The following is a 12,055-nucleotide window of genomic DNA, read 5'->3' on the forward strand; positions in this document are numbered from 1 at the left end:
TCCATTTCTTTTCTCTGTAAGAAGAAAATGGGAAATATAATATATATATATATATATATATATATATATGTGTGTGTGTGTGTGTGTAATTTTTAATTTCGGTAAAATATTTTATTTTAATATTTTTTGCTTCTATTATCCTGACTTTAAAAATATTATTCTACTTATAAAATGTAATAATTAATCATCGTCTTTTATTTTAACTTTAAAATATTGTTAATTTTTCATTTAGTAACATTGGATGTAATACTAAAATAAATTATATTATTTTTTATTATCATCAAAATACATTTTAATAATGGCAATAAATGAATTTTAAAGGAAAATATTAATTAAGTTACTTAAATTGTTTTTAGAAAATCCATACTTCCAATTAGAATTACAAATATTGCTTTTACGATTTTAGGTAACAGATAATTCTTATAATTCATATTCAAATGCAACTGTGCTAATAGAAATGCAAAACATTGACCATTATCTTTTCATCATTCTAAAATCTATTTATTTAAAAAAATCAAAATCCAAAATTAGTTTATCTAAATACTTGTCAAATTGTCTCATTCTAGTTTTATTAGTTTCTTAAAACTTGTATATTTTTAATTTTTATTTTTAGTTACTATTATGATATAAGTTAGTAAGATATATAATGAACAAATGTAATTAAAACTAAAAATAATAATTAAAGTAGATTAAAGTAATAAACTTATATATATAAAGAAGCTTGGTCTAAACGTAAACGAGGATAAAAAGATTTCATTGCTATACTTTTAAATAGAATATTGGGCAAAAAAAGTTTGTAAACAATTTTTTTTTTCTTTTTCAATTTTAGCTTCTAGATAAGTGGATAACTTTTTTTATAGTAAAATCTCCATATATTCCACTTTATCCTTGGTCTAAAACTGAATAAAGTAAAAATACAACACTATATTTATTTTAATATTTTTAGAATCTTATTTTCACAATTTATCATCATTTTTCACATTTTTTATTAACAAATATTAACTTTTTTAAACTTATGAAAAACAAGTTGAAAGTAACACAACTTATAACATAAATCAAGGTAATGATGATAAAAAATAAGAAAAAAAACATATTTTTTCAATGTTCTCACACTTTTCCTACAAAAGAAAATATTTATATATTCATATCAAATACATAATTCTTAAAGCACATTGATATTTAAGAGCATACTTAAACATTAAAAAAGTTAAGTCCAGTCGTGTAGGAACATCAAAACAAAACCCACTTGATGCATTAATATCACTAAACCTTTCAAGACATTGTTTGTGTTAGAGTAAAGTCCAACAAACTCTTGATGACTTTGGTTGTTGTTAAACAACAAAGTACAATCATTAATATGCTTCATTTATAAGATAATAGTTTGCATACAAACCATATGAAACGCAAGTCCTCCGTTAGCACATTGTGCTCTCTTGCTTTGTCTGATAAGTAAAATCTTTGTTAGACGATACACATACAACCAAGTTAATGTTGCACATCACAAAATTCTTTATAAGCTTATTTTGTATTGCTAGAAATGTTTTCATCTTCGCATCTATAAAAAAGATATGTTTATATCAAATATATCTTGAAAGACATGCTATTTATTCTATGCCAACATACATCATGATACGCCTTATATAAACTCTGGAAAGGCTACATGTCATGTACAATCCTATGCTTTACCCCAATTTCAGTGAAAGCTCTGACATAAACCTAATAAGTCATGCCAGTTATCAAGATGTTGCTTTAAGAAGAGAAAAACATTTAATGTTGCATAGAGTGCATCTAATACACTCTACATCATTGTGTGGACAAACTAAAGCTTGAATATGAAGACATGAATTGAAATTTCTTAGTAGGAAGAAAAGGATTTAGAACGACTCTTTTTCTCAACTCTATATAAAGTACTCATCCTAGTTGAAGAATAAGAACAAGTGGTTAAAAGTTATCTTGTTAAAAGCTTTTTGTGCCTTAATCTTAACCACAACATTGTTTGTATTCTTTTAGCAAATCAGAAGAGTGTATTAATCTTGTATCCGTCAAGAGACATTATTTTTGTCTTGTAAGCAAGACCTTGTGATTGTTTGGATCACCCTTTCTTGTAAACCCCTTTTAGCAAGGAGTAGTTACATTCCAAATAATACTCAAGTCTTAGCCAAGAGCGGATGTGTTCCAAAAAATACTTTGGGTTGCTATACAAGAGTGTTCAAACAATACTCATGTTATCTAACCAAAAGTGATTGGTCCAAATAATGCTTTGTTGTGGTGTTGTAGTATTAGTCTACCTAGCAAAATTTGATCAAGAACTGGCGCATTTACAGATAAACTAGTATAAAAAGATATCATGTATATCTTTCTTTTCTTTAAGCTTGTTTAAGTTGCATGTTATTAAATTTGTCCTAACAAAAGAGAGAGAGAGTTCTTTAAAACTAAGTTTTTAAAAATGTTTTTGACAAATCATCTATCAATTTAGAAGTTTTCGTCTGACATCACTCATTTGCAATTTCGTTCTTGAAATCAAGTATACTAAGTTTATCTAAATTTTTCAATATAAAGCACAACCTAGATCAATTATCAGAAGACACATTCTTTATATTCAATTTTAGTATTGTTTTGTACAAATTAAAATTAAGGGTTTAAGAATTTCAAACCTTGAAACACAAATTCAAAATGCAAACAATAATCAAAAGCGAAAATCAAGAAAATGAAAAGAGATTAATCCACATATTCAAGAACCAAACTTATGATAATTCTCTAAAGATTTATATCAAAGTTTGAACGATTAACAAATTTAATTAATCAATTAAATTGATTATTTGAATTAAATCAAAATATCATTCAATCTAATTTGTAGTTAATCATCAAATCAAGATTCAATCAATAACTAATTTGATTATAAAACCATAAACACAACAAATCACAAAGAGAAAAACTGAAATTAGAGAAAAGAATAACAAACTTAGAGCATTAAACCATCAAAAACTCAACTCGACTTGTCTGATCTTGATTCATGAATTGATCCTCATAATTTAGTTTTCCATAGATGAAGAACACCAAACAAATTTTAGAGAAGAAGAGAAAAGAATAGGAAAACTAAAAAACGAAAAATTGAAAGAAAAGAAGATGAAGAGACAATTCCTATAACTCAAAATTTAGTAAATGATTTTTGTGTATGAATTTATAGCACATTTAAGCTATTTAAATGCTCTGAAATTTGTAGTAAACATGGTCCTAAATGTGGGCTCTAATTAGGTCCATAAGCCCAACTAAACAAGTTTAAGCTAATATAAAGAAATTTAATCCGCATGGATTGCTTTAAAAAAGTTCAACAAATGTACCTCAACTTAAAAAAAAAAAAATCATAGAAAGTGGTAAAAAAATTTCAATTCAGTAAACCATATGTCTAATTTAAATCCTTAGAAATGTAGAATCTAATGCAGCTACAATTAGTCAAATATAGTATCTACAAAATATGTTATAGGCAAAATAATGAGTAAAGATCATATGAGCTAAAGATACAAAATTAAAGTAAATATGTACAATGAATCCAATTTATCACTATTAAAAAGAAATAGACTAAAAATTGAAAATAAAACATGTGAAAATTGCTTTCAATGTATAGTAAAGTTATACATGTGCCTTTAAAATTTGTTTCATCAATAACTTGGAATTTTTTTGTAAAGTTTTGATACATAATTCAACCCTTCCTTCTTGTGTATTTGACTTATTTTTCATAGTTGGTATCATAACTCGACCTCTAAAGGGTTGAGCATCTTATTAAAAACAGGGTTTTGAAAAGATTTTGAAGAAGAAAACACTAAAACATACATGATTTTTGCTTTGTTATTACCCATTTCCAAAAGTAAAATTCACTTTGAATGAACAAATGTAGAATGTAAAGAGTAAAGAGAATAAGAATCACGAGAGATAATGAAGAAAAATGAAAAACTTTCATAGAACTTGAAATGTGAAACTGTTAAAAAAAACAGAAAACTAAACAAAACTACTAATGCACCTAAGTGTCTAATCTACTCACCATCTAAGTTGTTTCTCTTTATATCTTCCACTAATATTTGTTTATAGATTTTTGAAGCTTTACAAATGGATGGACCTTGGTTCCAACCGACATTGAACCCACAAAATCAGTTCTAAAACTATATTAACTAACTTCATCTTCCTTTTTAAGCTCTTTATTGACTATCTAGTGCCCATTGACCATGGACCTTTGATCGTCTATTGATTGGTTGACATATTTTTGCTCTCTAAACTTGACTTCTTCTACTCTTTATAGTATAATTTTTTTTATTTAAGCTCTTTATGTCAAAGTGTAGTTCGAAAATGTTCCTTCAAAAGATCTGAAATAACTGTTAAGCGATTCAATCAAAATTTAAGTTGAAAAATGTAATTTTTATTATGTTTTTTGTAAAATTCCTAATTTTATACAAAAAAATACAAATTTAAACTAAAAATAGAAAATAAGAACAAAAGGAATCCTAAGAAAAAGGAAACTAGCTTAGAAAAATATAACAAAACCGAGAGTTATCAATGAGTACCTCCATGCATCCAACATTGTCTCTTGGTTTGTAAAAAAAATCTAATCTAGTAGGCAATAAAATATTGTTAGATGGTTGGATCTAGATCTGACGTCATGTACAATGTTTGCTTGTGTGCTCATTTATAATAAGAACTAAGAGAAGTTCACTTAATTGTTATTAAACATATATTTAGATACTTAAAAAGCACCATTAATCTTGGTTTGTGTTGTAAATGCGGAGAAAGTTTCAAATTGTAGGACTTTTGTGATATTGACTATGTTGGAGACAAGGTAGAAAAGAACAAAACTAGTGGAAAATACCACTTTATAGAAGGAAACTTAATATCTTGGATGAGCAAGTAAGGGGTCTTAACATTATCCACACAAAAAATCTTAATGCATATTAGTTGCTAGTTGTTGTTCACAATTGTTATAGATAAAGAACCAACTAAAAAACTACAACATCTATAAAAGTAACATTCTTATTCTATATGATAATAATGTTGTTATTAATTTGTTTAAAATCCTATATTGCATTCTAGGGCTAAGTACATGGAAATCAAGCATCATTTCACTAGAGATCATGTTCAAAAGCATATAAATTTATAGTTTGTTAGAGAAAAGTCCAAACTCGTGATTTTGATGAAGTGTTAAAAACAACAAAACATAAAACATTGTCATAATTTATTTTAAAGATGCAAGTGTTTCTTCAAACAACAGATCATGTAAGACGCAAATGTTTCTCCTATCAAACGATATAACACTTTGCAAATTTATTTTTACATCTGATAAGCATTGTGATGCTCAGACGATACACATATAGTCTTAAGCTAATGTAGTATTTCAAAAATATTTATATCCTTACGTTTGACCAAAACGATTCAAAAAAAAATTACATCGCATCAACAATACCTTGGAACATGAGTTAAAGATATTTTGTTTCAACAACTCTCAAGTATTTGCTTTGTCAACCTAGAAAAGTCTATCTGCTAAGTACAACTCTATACTTTTCACAAGTTCAAGTGAAGGCATCTTGTCCAAGAAGAGATAAGTACATCTAGTTATTGGGATGTTGCTTAAAGATGAGAAGAACATTTAATGCATGAATGGAGCACATATAGTGCATCTTCTATGTCCAAGCTCATCATATGCAAACAAGACATTAAAATGAGTGTGAAACTTCTCAACGACTAAAAAATAATTTGCAACGACTCTTTTCTTTTAGACCTATATAAATCCTTTCATCAAGAAGAAGAAAATATTTTTTGTTATTGAAAAAGTGCTAAATTGTTGTTAAAATCCTTTTGTTCCCTAAAATGAACATTGTTGTGTTTGTTTAGAAAACTAGAAAATAGTGTGTAATCTTGTAAACATCAAAAGATGCAACCCCTCTCTAGTGAGCAACCTCATGATCTTTAGATCACAACCCAAACAATTTCTTTGTCTTATCCAATAGTGACTTGTTGTTAAACAATACCCATGTTAGCCAATAATGACTTTTTGTTAAACAATACTTGTGTTAGCCAGGAGTGATTACGACCTGAAAAAAAAAATACTCATTTGTATCTTGCAGCAATAGTCTACATAGTGAAATCTATTTAGTTGATTAAGAATTGAACTAGTTTGTGTTATTAGATTAACCAATATAAGAATATTTTTACTAATATTTTTTTCCTTCCTTAACCTTTTTATATTACATATTGTAATTGTTGCACTAAAACCATGCAACCTCAAAATCATTGGTTAAAAGGATGGAAGATGAAACACTTAAAGAGTAAAATAATAGGATTTTCTTCTTTCTTCTTAGTCTTGTACAAATTGTATAGGTGTAAATTCTTTTAGGATTTTGTAGAGACATGAGTACATTTTGGGCCTTGATTTGAACTTGAAAAAGACATCCAAGAACCCTGGAAAACATGGTCAAAATTCGACTAAAAGAGGGAGAAGAGAGCTTGGAAACATAAGGTCCCACACCATATGAAAGATGTCTTTTCGAGGATAATTTGGATGTTGATTTCACTCCATGGTTCAACCCTTGGGATGTCACTTTGCTTGTTTTTAGTCTCACATTCTTTAACTTATATGAAGTGTAAGGAACTTATGCATCTATAAAGAAGACCTTTTGTACATTCACTTCTTAATTGAATGAGAATTAATTTGTTAAATGTTTGTCTTTCTTCTTCTCTTAAGGTCTTAAATCGAAGTAATCTTCTTCTCATTCTCTCCAAGAAACCTTTCTTGGAAGAATAAAATCTAAATTCTTCAAAGAACTTTGAAAGTTTTAAGAATTTTTAGTATTTGGTTGCTTTGGAAGAATGGTGTTTTTCCATCATTGTATTTTTCTTATTTTTCACAATTAGTAATCAAAGCTCAACCTCTACAGATTGAGCATCTTAACTTAGCTAGAGGAAAAGATTCAACATTGCACACATGGAACCATATCTCATCACAAAGGGAACTTCTTTCTCATTCCCAGGAGAAGACTTTTCTTATTAGAAACAAATGTATGTAAAGTTCACAAATTATCAAATGTGGCAAATCATCACAAAAGATTATATAAACATCTCAACTAGATGCAATTGAACAACAAAACAAGATGCAATTGAACAAAACAAGGTACACATGCCTTATCTAAAAATGAATATAAAAATATTTGCAAGTTAAAATAACAACAACAAAATATATGGGACTCCCGGATTATCATTAACTACGAGGGCAATGAAGACTTACAACTTCAAAAAGCTATATCACTCTCTCTCTCGTCGGTATCAGTTTTTCACAATAAATGGTGAAAATGTAGAGAATATGTTCGGAAGAATGGAAGTTCTTATGAAGAAAATAAACAAACAAATACAAGAGCCACATTATTTTCCATAACTAATTGCTTTATTTGGATGATAAGTAATAGATAAATTTGGAACTAGGAGTATTAAAAAAATATTAATTCAACCAGAAATAATTAGCAAATCCTAGTAACAGGGTGAATACAACTCTAGCAGAACCTTGATAAAGACTTTCAACCCAGAAGCAAAAGCAGTATTAAATTAATTTACATCATCTTCGGTAAAAGAAAATTGGTATTGGACCAAATGGACGGTTTAACATCTGGAGCTTGCAGCAGATCCAATTCTCAACACACAATTTAGTTGCAAAAGATTCAACAGCTTCCAATTCTTCCCTGGAAATAAACCATAAATATTAAATAATCACAAATGTAGATCAACCCTGATTTTTTTTCAAGAAAATATGTCGAAATATTTTAACTAATTCACACATTAAAAAGCTTTGGTTAATTTAGTTGATAGCAATAAACATGTCTCTATTTATAATAGTTTTTCCTAAAACACCCTTAAAAGTTTTGGGATTGTCCATATCATTTTTTTAACTTCATTACTTTTCACCTTAATAATTAATTAGAGAGTAATAATAGTGGCATATTCATCATGAGAATGTTGGTCAAAAACAATTATTTCGACACACAATTAGAACAAAATCTAATAAAAAGGGACTGTAATTTCAAAACAGTCCTATAATTAGAAATGGAAGGAATAATTGGGATACTCAAGTCTTCACTGAAGCAAGTGAAGCTTCAAAAAGTCATAGATAATTCAAAACATTGATGGAAAATTAGCATATTTGGACATTCAAAGATCTGTTAGTGACACAAAGTAAAGGGTCAGAAATATATCACCTTCCCCCAGGGTGCCCCACATACACCACTATGCTGATGAGCCCACCTGGCATCAGAATTCTCTTGGCAGCTTCCAATGCCAGTGATGTTGTTTCTGATGCTGTTATTATCTCTTTGTCACCTCCAGGAAGATAGCCTAAGTTGAATGCAACCAGCCTATGCAGAATATCAAGATAGATAAGCATGTTCAATAAATTGTATCCATAGGAAGCAACTCACCATGACATGTAGTTTTATAATAAGAAATACATTAATGCAATCATTATTCAGGGTTACAGCTAATATTGATTATCTTTAAACCCAGGGTTGTATCAAAATTTATGAAATCTACACTCAAAATTAGTATTGTTAGGCTATCTTATTATTTAAGAATAGTTTTGATGGTGCTCCCCATACATCCAAAAATCCCATATGGTTAAGGAGTTGAAGTAAATGGTAACTTTTGTACACTCTCTCTTTCTTTCCTTAACTTTATCGACACATTAGACACATTTTAAAGACAAAAACGTCGAACTTCAAACCATACAATATTTGAAGGCAAAACTGTGACACGTGCTATTTTAGTGGACTTGAGATCACAAGTCCCAAGTCTCATTCCTTAACTCCATCGACATATCATATACATTTTAAAGAAAAAACCGTCGAGTTTCAAACCATACAATATTTGAAGGCAAAACTGTGACACGTGCTATTTTAGTGGACTTGAGCCCAGAAGTTCTAAGTCTAAAATCAAATCAGCTTTTAGAGCCTGAGTGTGCATATGGAATGGCATGTTAATTTATTGTTTAAAATTTGAGACATTTCTGTTCAGCCTTGGAAAAGATTCATGCAATGAGGCCAAGTAGGAATAAAGACTGAAATTATAATTAACTTTTCAAGAAATCTATAAAAATGAAGAATACAATAGATTTCATTTCAGTGTTATAACTAACTAAATTATACCTCAATCCTAGTCTCTAACTTTATGAGTATCAATCAATCGCAAAAGGTAATGATTTGAGTCCTTTTCTCCCCTTACTTTCCAATTTTATTTCACATGAATAAAGAAGTAAAGGGTGCAAAGTTAGGAACTACAGCAATAATTTTATAAACTCAAGTACTAAAGTGATGAATGCTTACAATTTCAAAGACAAGGGTTTACTGATGAAAATAACTACACCAGTTATTTATTATCATCAGCTTCTAAACAAGAAGTAGGAACAGGGGAACATGAAACAAGTACCTAACTGAGGCATTCCTTGGAACAACATTCTCCATTTTACTATGGCAGATATTGAAGAGCTTGACAAGTTGTCTCTGCATGTATTTTGAAATTTTAGTTGGTGACATGAAAGTTCTTAATTATTGTCAAATTCACTACACCAAACTAAAAGATCGAGGCCAGCTCAACTTCTTAGACGATAGCAGGTTTGAGTGTCATCCTAGAACATTTTTCAATGGCTATATAACACAAGACTGTTTTATGCAATATTTTTCACCGATTGAAAGTTGAAACTATTTGCTCGTATATGGTACTAACCTCATTAGAATTAAGAGACTTTTCCAGCAAGAGTGAAGTGTTATCCAAAGCATCTTCTTGAATGTCTAATGCATATACATAACCGTCATGATAATCATCAGCAACTAAATTAAGCATTGCTAAGGTGTCAAAACCATTGCCACAAGTAGCATCAATGACAGTGTCTCCTTTCTGGACAACCTGTTTCCACACCCTGGTAAGGATAAGAAATATACTTACTTCTTATCAAGGCTTTACTACCATGAAAATTAGCAAGTTTCACCAAAAGCATTTCTAAAGAAAAAATTAAATGAGTTTCTCCATAAACTAAAATTTACTAATCTATAATCTAATTTATAAAAAAATTCTAATATAATTTTTCAAAATTCCTATTTAACTTATGCTTAAGCTAAATTTAGCTGATCTAGAAGTTCAATTTAATTTTTCCTTATTTTTCTAATTTAGAAGTGTCTATGAGGAAGTCTGTCCAAACATAGCATATATAGATAAATATGAGAATAATGACAAGTATAAATAAGTAGCAAAATATATCTCGTAAACTTCAATGCAGAAGGTTGCCAAATAGTGTTCTGTAACAAACATGAAACATATTCACTTTTAACTCATCCAAAATCCTTTTAAAAGCATGGAAACTGAAATAAATATGTAAGAGAAGTTCCCCAAATTATATGACAAAGAATCAGAGAATTTTGTCACAAATTATTAGGACTTAGGACATCCCAAGAAAATTAATAGCTTAGCCTCTGTCTGTGAAACAAATGTAGCATGAGATCATCCAAGTGGAACATCCATGTAAATAATATTGCACATGCAATGTAATTTTCTAGTATCGTACTCATAGAAGTTCCTATGCATACCTTAAAAAAACTGTCTCTATTACTATTTGAGGCAACAAATAAAACAGACAAAACAGTTCTAGAATAGAATATCAGCATGGATGAGAGAAATACACAGCATGTACAGAATTTTGAAATTTTAATCTGCCACTTTATAAGAAGAAACAATAGGACTCAAAATTGAAAACTTAAAGGCCGAAAACATGAGAGTGCTTTTTTGTAGAGAATCAAAAGTAGAAGATTCAGTCACTGACGTATTAAGAACACAAGCCCTGGAGAACAACTAACTTATCCCTCAAATACTAAGCTTAAATTGGAAAAAGCAAGCAGAATTCTTTGAAGCTGAAGCATTTAAATTTTCAGGACACAATATGATAAACCAGTAGTACATACATGTGAGCAATGTCAGTTGCCCTCTTCTTCCCAAAGAGATAACTCACCAACGCATCCTCCAAACCTGAAAAACAAGGTATGGGCATTTCAACATTCGTAATAGATTATGCACACGGGTTTGTTCTACTGCCTCAAAGATAACATTTTTTAGGTTAAAGAAAAAGGGAAATGGGTACCAGAAAAGGGAGAATCTTTGGGGGAGGAAGAAGAAGATTGGAGGTCACTGGCCACTGGGAAAAACCCATTTTTCTTATTGGGTTCCCCACAGTAGCAACTAAGATTTTTGGAACAGTTGCTTAGGGTGTTGTTGAGTTTTTGAGGAGGAACTAAAAACAAGGTTCTTCGCCAAGAACATGAAAGGGTGCTGTGAGTGGCTAAAGAAAAGGACCACAGCCTCAGAGACAACATCTGCTGATTAGAACACAATCAATAGTATCATGTAGTTGAAAAAAAAACATATGGTGTTTTGTTGCACATGTCTATATTTTTAAATACACTTCTTCTCCCTTCTTAATAATTTTTTACTAGGTTATACTTTTTACTTCATTTAAAAAAAATGAATTACATTCAATTTAGTCTTTTATCTTAAAAAAAAAAACTCAAGTCTTTTTATCTTTCACAATTGTGCAGTAATTTATGGCTTTTTTTTAACCTAGTAAAATAAAGGATTAAATTGATTCAAGTTTTAAAAGATAAAAATTAAAATTCTAAAATAAAACTTGTAGACTTATTTATATTCATGCTACCCTGTGCACCACACATGGTTTATGTACCTTTCTCTAGTATTTAGTGATCATTATATTTAACATTGTAACTAAAACGTAGCGTTGCACCTTCAAATGATAAGAAGATTATGCATAAAAAATAAAAATATATTGATCATTTGTTTATTTTTTTTATTGTTAATAAAGTAAAATTAGTTAAAAAAATATTGTGATAAGAAATTTAATGTTATATGTTATTACTAATAATAACACCATATTCATTAAATATAAACATATATATTAAGGGAAGTAAAAAATAACTAGATACTTTTATTTCTCACTCTTCCAATTTTTCTAGGGTTCGGAAATCAGTTT

General features: G+C 29.1%; 1 protein-coding gene across 1 annotated transcript; it reads right to left on the reverse strand.

Moving 5' to 3' along the window:
* Positions 1 to 7,401: 7,401 nt before the first annotated feature.
* LOC137834987 (tRNA (mnm(5)s(2)U34)-methyltransferase, chloroplastic) lies at positions 7,402 to 11,434 on the reverse strand. The gene is made up of 6 exons (XM_068643272.1): positions 11,153 to 11,434; positions 10,977 to 11,040; positions 9,748 to 9,940; positions 9,451 to 9,524; positions 8,229 to 8,384; positions 7,402 to 7,715 (listed from the first exon to the last, which is right to left on the reverse strand). The coding sequence occupies exons 1-6, from the start codon at positions 11,382 to 11,384 to the stop codon at positions 7,592 to 7,594; spliced, it is 843 nt and encodes a 280-aa protein (XP_068499373.1). The 5' UTR covers positions 11,385 to 11,434; the 3' UTR covers positions 7,402 to 7,591.
* Positions 11,435 to 12,055: the final 621 nt, after the last annotated feature.

This window comes from Phaseolus vulgaris, chromosome 5 (genome assembly GCF_000499845.2).
Source record: "Phaseolus vulgaris cultivar G19833 chromosome 5, P. vulgaris v2.0, whole genome shotgun sequence".
Lineage (NCBI taxonomy): Eukaryota > Viridiplantae > Streptophyta > Magnoliopsida > Fabales > Fabaceae > Phaseolus > Phaseolus vulgaris.